General features: G+C 34.4%; 1 protein-coding gene across 3 annotated transcripts in view; it reads right to left on the bottom strand.

Annotated features, from left to right (window-relative positions):
• The window catches only part of LOC143237640 (uncharacterized), an 88,196-nt gene that overhangs the window by 52,770 nt on the left and 17,901 nt on the right, over positions 1-17,525 (bottom strand). For all 3 annotated transcript variants that reach the window (XM_076477129.1, XM_076477127.1, XM_076477128.1), the window contains exon 2: positions 5,963-6,082. In XM_076477129.1, coding sequence (XP_076333244.1) covers positions 5,963-6,082 — 120 coding nt within the window. The remainder of the gene's footprint in view (positions 1-5,962; positions 6,083-17,525) is intronic.

Here is a 17,525-nt window from a genome sequence, read left to right as displayed (position 1 = left end):
GTATAAAGGTGTTCCTTTGTATTAGTTTATATTGGGCTTGAGTTGTTGTATAAGTAAGACTTCTTTAATTCATCGTTTGTTTATGTTTGTTTCTTTATTTAGTATTTGGGTGTTTTCTATGGTTATGTTGTGTTTATTTGATCTGCAGTGTTCGAAAACGTGTGAAAGTGACTTTTTGTGTTCTGTGAATCTGTTTTCCACTTTTTTACTTGTTTCTTGAATAGAAGCGAATCTCCGCAGCCATGTTATAAAATCTAGAGAAAAGCCTTCCCAGAAGAGTGGAGGCTGTTATACTATCAAAGGGAGGACCAACTCCATATTAATGCCAAGGGTTTTGGAGTGAGATGTTCAACAAGCACATATGTGTGTGATGGTCGAATGTCCACATTATTTTGGCCATGTAGTGTATATACAGAACATTAGTAAATGTATTTACAGATGCACTAGCAAGAGTATAATTTTGGTATTGTTGTTATTTGCTTTAGACAGACAAAATGTAATTATAGTTCCACTATATAACAAAGCAAATACTTATATTTGCAACGAATGTAGACTTTCACTGCTAAATTAGGGACGGCTAGTGTAGATAGCCTTTGTGTACCTTTGGGTGATTTTCAAACCAAACTGTTAATGTTGTCTCCTCTGTTGAGAATTTTTATCTGAGAATACTCAGAAAAAAACATTGCGTTCAAAAATATGAGATGGAATCCCTAAATATTCATGAAATCGAGTAGAGAGTTATCTACTTGTTTCATCAACATAACAGCTTTAGCAATCCGTAAATTCAACTGAAAACACATTTTATGAATTATAATTATATTTATATATATATATTTGGCAGTTCATTGATAAATTATCGTATTTCCGACGCACCCACATTTTTATTGCCTAAATTTTGGAAAAGAAAAAACACAAACATAAGAATAAGATGGCAGCACTTCCACTAATCTCACCAAGATGTTTCGTGGATTGTTTATTGACTAGGTACATAAGTTCTCTAGCCCACTTCTCGTTTCTCTGAGTTATACACTTATCATATCTACCTTTGAAAGTATATACCTTATATTACCTCTGGGATACCTGTAATATTACCAGTAATAACGTTATTTTAAGTCTATTCTTGGAGTGCCTTTTTTTTTTTGGTGAAGTCATAATATGGGCTATGTTAACAAACATTGACTCAGCTGAAATGTTACAGAGAACTACTTCCGAGAACAGGTCTGTGTTTAAAATCGTTGTACAACAACTGATCAGAATGGTCTGAACGGAACCAAAAGAATGGCTGCCGTTTCCGGGTACTGCTTCCGCAATTTTCTTTTCATATGTTCTTTAAATGTTGCCTTAATATCAAGATCGTTTGAGGTGAGTAAAAATGTCACTACTGGGAAAGTGTCAATAGATTTTGTGATTTATGATTATCTTGTTCATTTATTTGTTATTTAATACAAAGTAATTCATACATTTCAGTTCGGGTCATACAGAGGAGCTTGGATTACTTTCTAATATCGAAACGCTTCCTATAGGCTTAGTTTTAGGCCTGTGAGCAACGTAACCTTCAGTTACGAAAACACAGGGTAAATGTTTTAGACTTATTTTGGGGAAAAAAGAGCGTTTTCGACGCCGGGAAATAGGGTACTTTATTGTTTGGATATGGTTAGTTGTAGATTACTATTGCAATAATTATCACGTGATCCTTTTTAAAATTAAGTTCTATTAATCTCAGTTCCTGTATTTCACCTCATGATTCCAGGTAGACCAAGTGAAACGTTGTGAATAAAATGAACAAAAGTTTTACAATGCACAACTGATAAAACTTGTGTGAATTTAATAAAACAAAGTTCTGTCTAATATTGTATTCATGTCACTTTTTGGAGTCATCAGAAAGTTTAACGTCATTGTGAATACATTGAAAAACATTCTTGGTTTACGTAGGTGCAATTACTTAGGCCTAAACCTCGTAACTGCGAGAAAAGTGTGGATCTAATGCTAATATAAAAACAACCGCTATCCAAACTACCTAAGAAAACATACTATATATATATATATATATATAACTGGAATATTTATCCTATTCATAGGACTAACCTGATCTGTCTTTATATTTGAAGTTTTTGTGTGTTTTTTTCACAACCCACGCCTTCCTTGAACGAACATTTAACTTTTACCTATGATTCTTCTATGAAAAATACCATTCGTCGTCTGGTGAAAATGAACTTGTTAATAAGAAAGTAGAGTCGATACTCACGTTATGCACGAGAGTTCTGGATCATCACATTATTCCTAATTTTCTTCAATGTGAGTTAAAACTTTTAATTTCCAGTATGCTAAAATAATAATAACAATGCAGTACAAAGTTTATAAATGTATGCTTTAAAATTACAGATCGTTATCAAAATAAAACAAAACTATCTGCTAACAATATCAAAATTTAAAAACAATTTTGGATAAAATAATAGTATGAAGTAGTTTTACGACTTATTAATAATAATGCCATCAATCACGAAACGTTCAACTCGTAGGCATTCTGAGAAATTTGAAGAAAAAAAAACTGGAATAGACGCATGAAAAGAAAAATCTTATATCTTCAAGTGAGTAGGCCTAGTTCCATTTCACTACACTGAAAACAAGTCGTTTTTAACCTTTCCAGTCACCAGTTATTCACTGATGAAATTCAGTTCTTAGAAAAAAGGTTTTAGTTATGTTATTAAATCCTGAAATTTCCCTGTACTTGAATTCCAGGTAGGATTGGATGACTCTGCTAGGAAAATTGCTATTTATCAGCGTTTTAGCTCATCAAATAAACCCATCTATTCTCATATTCAAAAACTCATATTACAAATTCTTCCAACACGATTCATTAAAGAACAAATAATCCAGATCTTTCATTAAATAACCAAAACACTCGTCCTGAAATCCACAGTTACCTATCTTGTCATTTCCCAAAGTTCAAGAAAATAGTCAAGTTTTATCAATTTTTCATGATTTTGTACACAAACTTTTGATCTTTTGGAAAAACCTAAACTCTGAGCCAATCATAGGGGAGACCATTAGGGCCATTTGGCCAGGGCTCAAGCTCAAAGGGAGCCTAAAATGTAAATACTTGTTAAGTTTTGCAACTCATTGTTTTATGTGCCTCCATTCAAATTATAGTTTCATTATTTTTTGAGTCTAACAATAGTTTTAATATGTTTCTGTTATTTTTTTTTATTATTATGGTCAGGAGATTCAGAAGTTGAAAGTAGTCTGGGTCTCTCTGAACCTGTAAGAGGACCTACCTAGACTGCTAAACTCAAACTTTTCTTCAAAAGAACAGAAAGCACTACAACTATTTAAAAATGACGAAAGTATAATTTTACTAAAATCCGACGAAGGTAATGCTGTTATTGTCATGCAAAAGATGCACACACTCCCCGATTATCAACTTAACCCTTCCAAAGAAAAGGACTTAAAACAATTTGTTTTACAATGTAATGGATCTACTGTTGTACGTTTGTTTGAATATTTATGTTTGTTTCAGTTTAATGCATGTAACGTATGTTGTTAAATGTGTATTGCGAAAGTCCTACATATTATCTAAATTTGTAGAAGATTCTCGAGCTTAGGAATCAACAATGTACGATGTTCATTTAAAATACAGGTGATTTTCAGTATTATTGCCAGCTTATTATTTCTTTGATTTGAATTTCGCGCAGAGCTACACGAGAGCTATCTGCGCTAGCTGTCCCTAATTTAGCAGTGTAAGACTAGAGGGAAGGCAGCTAGTCATCACCACCCACCGCCAACGCTTGGGCTACTCTTTTACCAACGAAAAGTGGGATTGACCGTCACATTATAACGCCCCCACGGCTGGGAGGGCGAGCATGTGTGGCGCGAACCCGCGACCCTCAAATTACGCAGCACACGCCTTAACGCGCTAGGCTATGCCAGGCCCCAAACAACAGGTATTTGACCATAGACATATATAGGTTTTGAGCATAACGAACCGTTCAACTTCAGAGAAGTAACTCTGGACGTTGGTATTTCTTCGAGAACATTAGATATCTATCTTTCTTTGTGAAAAGAAAGCTTATCTCATATACCGCGTTAGGCCAAACAAGAAAAAAGCTAGCTAGCATTCCCGTCAAATGAAGTGTATCTGTGTATCAACATAAAAGTAATTTTCTCCTCGTTAACCATCGATAAAATATTCAGTTCCACACCAGATAGAAGACTTAATTTTGTTTCTAAGTTTGTACAATGTTTGTGTATAAATTACTATTTGTAATAAACGTTATTATAAATTATATTGTTGTTTATACATTTCAATATATTTGTCTTAACAAAGAAAACTGTGTGTATCAATCGTATTGTCAAGTTTAATACATATCGAAATTCGAGTAACTTCTAAATTCAATCTCCATTTTCCCGTGCTTGAAGTTGTAATACGTAACGTTTGTAACATAATAAATCGGAGACAGGTTCGAGATAAATTATAATGCGTAACAGCAGTTAGAAGTAAAACACTTCTGAACTTTCTGATGGTATATATTAATTTTTCGTCCCCTCATATTTCTGTACATTTCAAACTTTGGTTTTCCACAAACTCACACACAAACTTGGTTTTCAGTTCATCTTGTTGTTTACAACTATAACCGAGGAAGATTCCTATTTTTCTCAAGCTTTGTCCTTCTTAAAAATTCTGAAATGTTTACCAAGAAACTCTAATAATTTAATATCTTTGTTTTAATCACATTTGATGTAAACCACCAAGTTCTCGTCCTCGAGACGATAAATGCTACCCTGAATTATTTCAAAAATGAATATAATCGTCGTGTCTGTTTACACATCAATGCCGTAAGAAAAACGTTTCTCCTTACCGATAAATCTTCCACTTTCCAGTTTGAATGTGTGATTATATAACAATTAAAGGCCTAAGTATGGAAAATATTATAGCTCCAGTACTTACCAATACCCTTGTGATAAGAATTGAAGAAACTGTCATCTCAAATTCTCTTTATAAACCAATTTTGTGGCTTCGAGATGTTCATGACATTTTTTTCAGTTACATATAATCTTAACGTTACCTAATTAACTTACGAGCAGTTTGATGTTTCGGTTTGGTTTGTATTGAATTTGATTTCGTCAGGAGTTACAGTCAATTGTTTGTTTTGAATTTCGCGCAAAGCTACACGAGGGCTATCTACGCTAGCCGTCCCAAATTTAGCCATTTAAGGCTAGAGGGAAGGCAGCCAGTCATCACCACCCACCACCAACTCTTGGGCTACTATTTTACCAACGAATAGTGAGATTGACCATCATATTATAACGCCCCACGGCTGAAAGGGCGAACATGTTTGATGTGACGGGGATTTGATGTTTTGAAACAGCTATTTGTGGGATAATAGACTTATTTGTACACAACATTTCATTTCTGACAATGAGACACGATCACGTACAATGTTTTTCTTGATCATGTATCATGTTAAAGAAAAAACATTGTATAGACATAAATCCGTTGTCCCACAAACAGCTGTCTCAAATTTCAGTATCTGTTCATATTCAACGATGCCGTTTATCTAATGTGAACAATAAGTATTTTGTGTATATATTATTTGTGGTTTAACTTTCGTTCTGATTCATTCTGTGTTACTTTATGTATTCAATTATTTCTCACATCTTCAGTTTTATAAACTTTTATTCTCTCTATATATATTTACTAGAGTGCATTTAAATTATATATTTCCACAAATGCACTGTTGTGACTTTGTTAGTTTAAATTTAATTAATAAATTTGAACAGCTCGAGATAAAAGTTATTCTTTAGTCTTTGACAAACAACTTCATAAAAAATTAATGAAATAATTTTAATCTACTTATTTCGACATAAAGATGAAAAATTTAAAATTAACTGTGCATATCTATTCAAAAATTTAGTTTTTATTCTCTTATTTCTTTAGTTGTATTTTGTATTTTTAAATCCTTACCTTCAGGAAATTCAATTTCAGGATGTGTATCAACTATTAACGGTTGTTTTTCGTTTTGTATCTCCCATTCACAAAAGGTGTTTTCAAATCTACAGGATAATAATTCCACAGATGGCGTTCCTGAAAAATTTACCAAATATATGAAGAAAATTAAATAGAGACAAAATAAAGTTTTGTAACTACGTTATGAATAAATATGGATTGCCACCACATTTAGCTTCTAAGTTAAACACCAAATATGTTGAATTGTGCTAAATATATTTTAAAAACTTACAAAAATGGCAATCCCAGCAATAATATTTTTGGTTATTTTTCATAAAATACATTAACGAATTCATATAACAAATGAAAGAATGTTCTTGACTTAAGTTAATTTAGTGGGAAAAATTATGGTTATATTTGTTCAATAACATGTTTCAAGTTGAGGTTGTTTAACTTTACTCCTAGGGTTCGATTTCCCACAGTATAAATAGGAGATAGTTCAATGAAACTTTGCTCCAAGCAAACCAAGTATACAAACGCTGCTTAACTTTCTGCTTGTCTTGTTCATCATGCAGCAAACCTGGGTTCTGCACATAACAGCCAAAATACCCAACTTTTTGTTAAATAGAGGAAGCTGATCACACTTATATGTCTGTTTCAATCTTGATAAAAACTTAACATGTTTATTAATGGGTTAATACTGGTATGTGAAAAGACATTATTATCCTACTCACGGTTTTAATAAAAGTGTTAAAAGTGAATTATTGTTTATGTCGCACTTTTTTCCAAAATTCTGACGAAAGGTTATGACAATTTTTTTTTTTCAAAAAATGCTAACCCTGATTTCTGAATACTCGCTGGCAGTTGTTGTTCCATAACTATTGTACTTCACATTTTTATCACTGAAATCTGTCAGACTACTCGACATCATTATTTTTAAGATCACAATTAAATTTTGGGGAAACAAATGTTTAGATTAATCTAATAAAGTTAATATGGATACTGAAGCAAAAGGCTTATGCTCTTCATTTATTTATAATAAACAGAAATTCTACTTCATTGTCAAAACATTTCTAGAACCCTGAGTAAATAAAATTAGTTTAGACATCATAGTGTTAATGACATATTGTTAAACACTCATAGGCTAGGATTTATTTTACAATGAAACAAGAGAAAAATAATAATCTTTTTTTTAATTTTTTTAATTAGTAATAGTAATGGTAAGGTTAAAAGAATAAAAGGAAACAGTTTTAATATCAGAAGTACTGAAAACAAATTTCATTAAGTTTTGAATTATCGCGTTTATAAACGAAAGTCTCACATGAACAAAATTGTATAAAGTTATATTCCAAGACGTTTATCAAATAAAAATATACTTTAGTGTCTGAATAAGGCGAACACTCTAAAAAAAACTACGACGTCATAGTTGCTCAAGATAATTGGTGTGAAAACTTTAATTAGAATAAAGTACAGAGGTCCGGCATGGTCAGGCGGTTAAGGCACTTGACTTGTAATCTGAGGGGTGCAGGTTAGAATCCCCGTCGCAACAAACATGCTCGCCCTTTCAGCCGTGGAGGCGTTATAGTTAGCGATCAATCCCACTATTCGTTGGTAAAAGAGTAGCCCAACAATTGGCGGTGGGCGGTGATGACTAAGTGCCTTCCCTCTACTTTTACATTCCTAAATTAAGGACACGTATAGCTTTGCTCAAAATTCAGAGAATAGAACAACATTTCAACCTCATTTTGTCTTCTTCAGGTCAGTAAAGAGAGTTTGTTCTGTCCTTTAATATAATTAAAGATTCAATACCCATACTAACCGTCTAGAGAATACATTTTTACTTCAAGTGGATTTCTCGTCATCATGGATGTAATGGTTTAAATGGCGACAGTTGCGGGAGCATTAGGTACCAATATGCCTAAAATGTATTGTAAAAAACACTCTAACTATTTATTTATTTATCTAATTTATTACACATCCTCATCACCAGTTCATTTCAGATTCAAAATCACAACTTCTAAAAAATAGCATTTCACGTGTTTGTTTGTAATTAACCACAAAGCTACACAAAGGGCTCTCTGTATTCTGCCCACCACGGATATCAAAACCCGGTTTCTAGCGTTGTAAGTCTGGAGGCATTCCGCTGGGGAGGAGTTGTGTTTTCTCATAGCAACGCCACATCGGGCTATCTGCTGAGCCCACCGAGGGGAATCGAACCCCTGATTTTAGTGGGGAGCCGCTGGGGACGAAGACAGCGTTTCACTTATCTCTCCAGTATATTACAGTTAGGATTAGAACATTAACCCATTGTTAACATTTGTGTGCTTTTGTTTTTTTTATCACGAAGGAGAAAAGTAGAGGGTTAAGCCCTCTCGTAGACGAAGCGAAAAAATCTAGAAAAAAATAAATAAAATTGTAAAAGATGTGTAAAAGGGTGCAAAAAGATTTTTTTATATATGTAGTGTAGTACTTTAAATCTTATGGTTTAAATACTGAAAGCTAGCAAACCATTAGAAACTAACAGGTCTAAAATTTGTAATAAAAACAACGCTAACTAAAGGTGTTTTTACCCACTTTACTATTAAGTTGTTCATTTCGGCTTCTGAAATGAAAGGCGCGAACGTCACTAGCTCGTGAACGCATCTAACAAAGTATACGAATTAAATTAATGTCTTTGTTATTCATCAAGTATACATTTGTACTACAAGATGGCACTACTCTCTCATATGCCAGAACGAAATATCTCAACGACAAATAAAAGCATGTGAATTGAAACGCCGAAACAGAAACCAAAATGCATGAGGGTGCTTATGAATAGATTAAAGTCATATCTTTAATCGTGATAATTCATCAAATAAGTCATAAATCAATCTGTTAAATAACATTGTCGTTAGGCTTATTATGTTTAATACTATATCAAAACTTGTTAATGCCATCATTTTGAAGTGTTTGTTTTTGAATTTCGCGCAAAGCTACACGAGAACTATTTGCGCGAGCTGTCCCTAATTTTGCAGTGCAAGACTAGAAGGAAGGCACCTAGTCATCGAAACCCACCGCCAACTATTGGGATACTCTTTTACCAACGAATAGTGGGATTGACCGTAACATCATACGCTACTTAGGCTGAAAGGGCGAGCATGTTTGGTGTGATGGTGATTCGAACCCGCAACCCCCGGATTACGAGTCAAGTGCCTTAACTACCTGGCCATGCCGAACCGCATCTTGAAGTATTTATCGAAAATTATTTTGAGCAGTAAATTTCTATATTAAATGAGATGTACCACATTGTCTTGAACTATGTTGTACATAGGGTAACATAAGAAGCGATAAAACTACATATCAGCATGTTACAGAAAAATATAATTACACATAACAAAGTTTCCCTTCACGTGTAACGTATAGCTGTTTTTATTTAACATAACGTCACATAAAAAACACACAATGTTGATAAAGCTTACCACGACCCACAAGAAATCTATACTTATGACGGTATATACAACATTGTGTTTTGTTTAACACAACACACAACGAAACTGCATCTCAGGTGTAGAGTACAAGATCGTTAATAACATAACACACAACAAAACAATATCTCAGGTGTAACGTACAGCAATGTTAATAACTTAACACACAACGAAACTGTGTCTTAAATGTAATGTACAACGATGTTACTAACTTAACATGATATACAGCATCCCAAGAAGAAAAGTTAAAAATTCTAAGGCCTTAGAGTGCAAAAAACAGGGGTTCGATTCTTGTAGATAGACACAGCAGACAGCCCAATGTAGCTTTCCTCTAAAAAACAGACACACAGTTATACCTCAGGTGTAACATAAAGTGTTGTTGCCAGCTTAACAATAGAGCATAAAGTATTGTTAACAACTTGACGTCTCATATGATTTGTGGTGGGCAGAGCACAGATAGCCCATCGAATAGCTTTGTGCTAAATTCAAAACAACAGTAATTCATATGATTATCTCGTACAATATTTTTTTACCGTTTTGATTATCAAGTCACACAGCCATTAAGCCAGAACAACCTGCTCGCACACTGTGTATTATTAATAAAAGTTGACGTTTAGCAGTTTTACATTTTCTGTGGCTTAGACTGTGGTTAATCAAATTATTTTCAGAGAACGTGCTCTACTGGACCCTTAATTTACATATCAAATTTAAAAACAATTCATTAAGAAATACACGAGATATAAAATCTCCAATATCGATTGAATTTATTTTGGTTTTTTTCCTCTCACAGAAAATATAAAAACTGTATTTGGCAGAAAAGCATATATAACTTTTATGGATATTTTAAATTTTTTGTACTGATGGATCTTCACAACCTAAAATTAGTTGTTAAATGAGATCAAAATATGAGTCACATGTGTAAAGTAATTCAACAAAAATCGCTCAATTCTGGTCAAATATTTTGCGCATGCGTGCACAAAAAAGTCACGTGAGTTATCGGTCTTAAATAGTTACTAAACCCTCATCGAAGAGTAAAGGTAGACTATTTGTGTGTGTTTCTTTTGTTGTTGTTGTTTTGCTATTCGAACGTTTGATAAGGTTGTACCGTCTGCATTCGGGTGATTACAAGAAACTGTTAATCTACACTCATTGACCACTTTATTAAGTACACCTATCTAGTACCGGGTAGGACCCCCTTTTGCCTCCAGAACAGCTTGAAGTTTTCGAGTCATGGATTCAACAAGATGCTGTAAATATTCCTTAGGTATTTTGGTCCATGTTGACTCGAGTGCTTCACGCAGTTCCTGCAAGTTCACTGCCACACATTCAGAGTGCATGTCTTTCTTTCTAACTTATCCCAAAGGTTCTCCATTGGATTGAGATCTGGTGGCTGTGCAGGCCACTGTAGTACATTGAAGTCACTGTCATGTTCGTGGAACCATCTTGAGATGATGCGTGCTTCGTGATATGGTGCATTATCCTGTTGGAAGAAGCCATTGGAAAACAGGTAGACAGTGGTCGTAAAGGAATACAACAATACTCAGATACGCTGTGGCATTCCAATGATGCTCAGTTGGTATTAATGGGTCTAATATGTGCCAAGAAAACATTTTCACACCACTACATCATCACCACCAGCCTGTACCGTTGACACAAGGCACGATGGATCCATGGATTCATGCTGTTCATGCAGAATTCTTACCCTATCACCTCTATGTCGCAGCAGTAATGGAGATTCATCAGACCAGACGACGCTAACAATCTTCAATCATCCAGTTTTGGAGATCACATGTCATCTGTAACTTCATCTTCCTGTGCTTAGCTGACAAGAGTGGAACCATGCGAGGTCTTTTACTGCTGTAACCCATCCGCTTCAAGATTCGACGCGTTGTGCATTCAGAGATGTCCTTCTGCACCCCACTGGTTATTTGAGTGTTTGTGCCCTTCTTGTCAGCTCTCCTCTGACTTCTGTCATTAAGAAGGTGTTTTCACCCATAGTCTGCCGCTCACTGGAAGTTTTTTGTTTTTCAATCCATTGTCTGTAAACTCTAGAGACTGTAGTGTGTAAAAATCTCAAGAGGTCGTCAGTTTCTGATATGCTGGAACCACCACGTCTGGCAACAACAATCATTCTACCGTCAAAGTCGCTTAGATTACACATCTTCCCCATTATAATGTGTGATGGAACAACAACTGGACCTCTTGACCTATAATGTGTGGTGGAACAACAACTGAACCTCTTGACCTATAATGTGTGGTGGAACAACAACTGAACCTCTTGACCTATAATGTGTGGTGGAACAACAACTCAACCTCTTGACCTATAATGTGTGGTGGAACAACAACTCAACCTCTTGACCTATAATGTGTGGTGGAACAACAACTCAACCTCTTGACCTATAATGTGTGGTGGAACAACAACTGAACCTCTTGACCATGTCTGCATGATTTTTTTTATTGAGTTGCAGTCACATGTTTCGTTGTTTGGCTATTTAGTTTATAAAGAAGATATACTTAATATAATGGTCGATGAGTGTAGTTTTTACGGTGTTACCACAGAGGAAGTTATTAATACTGTTTTTAGAGGGTAAGAACTGCAACCATATATTTATTTAAAAAATCTGGTTGGCTCTGTAAATTATACGTGTGTTCAGAATAACAAACAAGAATTATAAAGGTGGTGGTTTGTTACTATCGAACATAACATTTTCTTACTTACTCAGTTTGTTGGTATGAATTGATAAAAATATTATGGTATCTAATCAAAAACACATTAAAGTGAAAAAATGTCCGTCCAAAAAAAATCGTGCATTTTAAATGAATGAAATCGAAATTGGAGGGTAAAGTGTAGCTACATCTATAGCATTAATAATAATTATACAGAAGTTATTCACTCATTAATTAGCTAGGCCATATGTTACTCGTCATAATACCCCAAGTTGAACAAAAAATACGATATGTCTGCAAACCTACAACATCAGAAGTCGGTTCGGATACCCGTGGTGGGCAGAGCACAGTGAATCGTGATGACGGGAAACCCACTTAAAGTAAAAACGTATCTTTTTTATCTACACTTTTACTAATAAAGCAGAGAACAATGTTTCCACCTTCTTAGACCCGGCATGGCCAGGTGTTAAGGTACTCGACTCATAATCTGAGGGTCGCGGGTCCGAATCCCCGTCACACCAAACATGCCATTTCAGCGGTGGTGGCGTTATAATGTGACAGTTAGTCCCACTATTCGTTGGCAAAAGAGTAGCCCAAGAGTTGGCGGTGAGTAGTGATGACTAGCTGCCTTCCCTCTAGTCTTACACTGCTAAATTACGGACAACTAGCTCAGATAGCCCTCAAGTAGCTTTGCACGAAATTCAAAACAAAACAAATCGACCTTCTTAGGTCATCTTCAGGTAAACACGTTATTAGTAAAAGTGTTAATACCCATACCAGCTATCCTGAGATACAGAACACAGTCAACTATTGTGTAACTTTGTGCTTAACTTCAAACAAACAAACTTAATTAGTGAAGAATAAGTTTTATACGTAACTAACTTAAAAGTAACTAAAATTAATGTGTTTGTTAATTTACTTTACACAAGGATACAAAACTCACTTTCATATCGTTCTCTTTCTCACGATTTGCGTGTACATTGAGAACTTATGTTTCAAGTTACTACTTTTTGACCTAGAGTCACATATTTCTAGTTTAAAACTACTGTTGTTTACACATAGTTTAATTTCTCTAGAACGTAATTGTTTAGACACGAAAATAAATAATACTATCACACATCTTACAACTGGGATTGTGTTCTCCAAATTCATCCAGGAGCAAATTCAGGTGACCAAGTCCAGCTCACAGATCGATAACCTTTGGTATTTATGAATAACACAAACTGAAACTTACATAGATTATAAAATACTGAATTGTCAGGATTAAATTAAGTTTTGTATAAGTGTGTGTGTCTTCTTATAGCAAAGCCACATGGGGCTATCTGCTGAGTCCACCAAATGGAATCGAACCCCTGATTTTAGAGTTGTAGACACGTAGACTTACTGCTGTTTAAGTATACATTTGTATGAGTGTACTACATTTCAGTTTGTGCACAACTTGTATATATATATATACATTTCACTCAATCAGACCCATGAACTAAATCTTTCTAGCATCTATTAACAAAACTTAACAAATATTAGATAGGGAATTATGGTCTAGAATCAGTTTTTCATGTTTATGGCCAATCATTTATAATAAACTTGCAAGATGAAGTTTATTTAACTTTGTTAAAGGCAAAAAAATATCTATTTTCTTGTTAATTGTCCCTCGAACGTATAGAAAGACAGTCTATGCAAGAAACCTAGAGACTGCTATATGATACGTTTCGTCAACGTTAATAGATACTGTAGCGACAGTAAAGTGAACCGTCAGTTTAACCAAGGCTTATATGCTTGGATGGACGATTAATAGGAAAATAAAGATTTTTTTGCCTTTAACAAATGATTTTACAAGTTTACTATAAATGATTGGCTATAAACATGAAAAACTGATCCTAGAACGTAATTTCCTATCTATTATTTGTTAAGTTTTGTTAATAGATTTAGTTCATGAGGCTGATTGAGTGAAACCCCAATCATTGCATCTAAGTGTTCGAGCGTCTATACCATTGACAGGAGCCCCCTAGTAGCACAAACGGTGTCTATGAACTCACACCGCTGGAAACCGGGTTTTGATATCCGTTGCCACCTGCTGTGCTACTAGGGGGCTCCTGTGAGTAGTATAGTCACTCGAACACTTAGATACAATAATTGGGTTTTCAGTCTTGGGCCAAACAATAAACTAGCTTTATATAAATCTTTCATGGCGTCACATGATTGATATAGAATGTTGTCATAACTACTTATGAAGATTTGCAGTGTGAGAGCAAGAAGTTCGGTAGTAAAAGCCGCCCACGCGTTCCAGGCAACAGCATGAAACATAATAAAAAGAGGACCTACTATCGCAAACAAGACTTGCATGGTATAGGTTCACCAAGATCAGTGTTAACTTCCCTTTGAATGGAAACATTCCTCAAGCAACTGGACAATGAAATTGGTATTCATGCTATGACAAATAAAAACATACCAGTCAACAAGTTGCTGGATGCAGCATCTGAGAATTTCTATGCAACTGGTCCGTCGAAATTGGCACTGAGAAACTGTCGTCCTCGTATAACAGAGGGCTTATGGAAAGCATGAGGGAGAAGTGGTGTATTTTGGACATGATAGTATTACATAAGCCCTTTACAATAAAGCTTACATTGCAGCTTAATTGTCAAGAATCAGGGTTACTGTCATCAAACACAGCATGACTGAACCTAGTGGCTTAGATTGTAATGACTTGGAGAGGCTCAAGTTTTATATAACATTTTCAAGTTTGTGCAATTGCACAAGTATTGTGCTTAGTTTTTCAAAGAAGTGAATACAAGTCTTTTTTTCTTATGATAGTGATAACTTCTGGGTTGTGAGTTTTCAACTCGGCTAGAAAATAACATCTCAGAAGAACTTCATAATGTGGCCTTCTTAGAGACTGAATTGATTTCTGAATATCTAGTATTTTCCTTACTTTATATCATAAGACAAGTTTAGCAAGGTGTGGAAAAGTCCTTTTATCTTTATGCCTACAGATTTTCTTCAAACCTACAGTGGTTATTACAGACTAAAACTGTTTTGTGAAAGAGTCGGTTCCTATTCCGAGTTATTGTTTCCCAGACTAATGAAGTACTTATACAGACAACTGAGTTTAAGTTTGTTGTTTTTTGTGTGTGTGTTTTTTTTTTGGGGGGTGGAGAGAGTGTCTAAAAAGAACTCTAGAACTGCAGGGTAATATTTCTTCTAATCTTTTGAATACACGTGCAGAATAAATGTTTTAATGTGCACCAGTATCAAAGCAATGTGTGTGGATGTGCGATTTTTTATACCATCAATCCTGTTGGATCATTAGAACGCTCTGCAATGATACTAGGTAGCTGTTTGGGCTTTAGGCCTATCAACTATCACAGTCATTAAAGCCATCAACATGTTGAGACTACTCATTTGTAGTGAGAATATCTCGCGACTAGAATAATTAAGTTTGCGACACTTGATTGGTGTTTGTGTGGCCACTCAGCTTAAAGGAAACATTCTGCAGAGTGTAGCACCAGTGACGTTTGTTCCTAGTGTTGAGTGTAAGACATCTTCATTTTTTCTCTTATCTTACGTAAGAACTCTTTCTCCTGTTTAAATATCTGTAAGTCGGTGTTGAAACAGAACTTTGAAATCAGTGATGTATACTTCTTTTTTAATTTACACCTACTCCTAAGATCAAAGTTTGTAGAACTATTACCCTTTTTTGGAAGTACATCTATATGCAAATAGATTTAGTAGCAGCCAATCAACTCTCTGGGTAAAGTTATAAACCAATAAGAAACAACCTCTACACAAAATCTCATGAACATTTCTACAGAAAGGCAAGATTATAATTTTCTACAATAGCAATGGATAAAGAAAACCATTTGCATAGGTCTTTTAAACAATTAACAAAACAAATCATCTTATAAAGATAAATATGAAAGGTAATTTGTGATGACGAGAAAACCCTCTTGTTTAGAAAATTATATATTTAAATACAGCTGGTATGGATAGAGAAAGCACTAGTGGAGGAGCGAAACGTTTTCTGAACCCAAACCAGCCGTTTTTACATATGTATGAAAGGTAATTTATTATTAATATTTAGATATTTAAGTAAACATCCTTTTCAGAGTGAATACATGTAAACGAATGTTTGCAATATTTCCTTCAGGTAAACACCAATCAAACAGAATGTCATTTGAATTATGCAATACTTTCTCCATAGTTCAGGGATTGATGGGTATTTTATTATCAGAATATATAATTGAAGTATAGATTTAAAACTATGAAGTTCAAGTGAGAATATTTGAAATGTTTAGGCAGATATGCCGTAACCCTGCTCTTATCTGCTCTTGAAACACTATCTGCCTTCAGAAACCCTGCTCTTATCTGCTCTTGAAACACTATCTGCCTACACAAACACTGCTCTTAGTAATACCATCCGCCTCACCTCGTTCTTTAGCAGGACTATGAAAGATAAAATAGTATTATTATAAAATAAACAATATACTAATTAGATTAATGATTATTTTAATGCGTTAATTATTGCGTGCTTTTCGTAGCTGACGTCATTATCCAATTCTGTTTTCTAACAAAATGCTCTGTCGTACCACCACTTCGTGGAACCATGACGTCACTTCTCTTGTTAATAGTTTTTTAGATGGCATTCCCACTCATTTGACAACGTTTAATAATGCAATTACTGCTAACATTGAATGTAGCACAGATAGCCCTCGTGTAGCTTTGCGCGAAATTCAAAACAAACAAACATTTGAATGAATGTGTGTTCATTACTTGATTACTAAATTATATTCTCAACTAAACAACTATTTATAGTTATGCAGTTTGTGTATTCTATGTTAATTGATGTGTCAATAAACCTCAAAATATTTTACCCTAATTTCTCTCTCGGATGTTAAAGAGACATCAGATTTTCTTAACTATGCTTTGTACTACATTTTAATTATAATATAACTTAAGATTACTTCATCCAGTTTAACGTTATTGAATTTTAACCTATTTCTCTGTTTCTTTGACTGTTTTCTTGATGGAAAGCTACACAACGGCCATAAAATATTAAAGTTTAGGGGTTTCATTCTATATTTCCACGTTCCTAGTCAGAAAAAGCGTTAAATATTACATTGGTGACGTTGTTTCTTGTTATCTAAAACTTTATCGAATGGTTATTAATTTGAAAGTGTAACGAAATAACTTTGCATAGATTTTGTCAACTTGTTAATTTTACGTCAAATGAATATATTTTTTATCAATTTTTAATCTGATTGCATTTCATGTGTATAATGCTCTATTGAATAAAACCTTATATGATATGAATATTTTCAGATAACTACTGTCGCCTTTCGTTTATTCTCCTTTTAAAGATATGATAATTCACTTATCATACAACCGTTTTTGTTCAAATGACGTTGTACTTGTTTCGTAACTGAAGTACGGAAATATGAACATTTAAATATCCT

This window comes from Tachypleus tridentatus, chromosome 13 (genome assembly GCF_004210375.1).
Source record: "Tachypleus tridentatus isolate NWPU-2018 chromosome 13, ASM421037v1, whole genome shotgun sequence".
NCBI lineage: Eukaryota > Metazoa > Arthropoda > Merostomata > Xiphosura > Limulidae > Tachypleus > Tachypleus tridentatus.
Note: the sequence above shows the minus strand (reverse complement) of the source record. Positions and strands in the feature narration are given on the sequence as shown.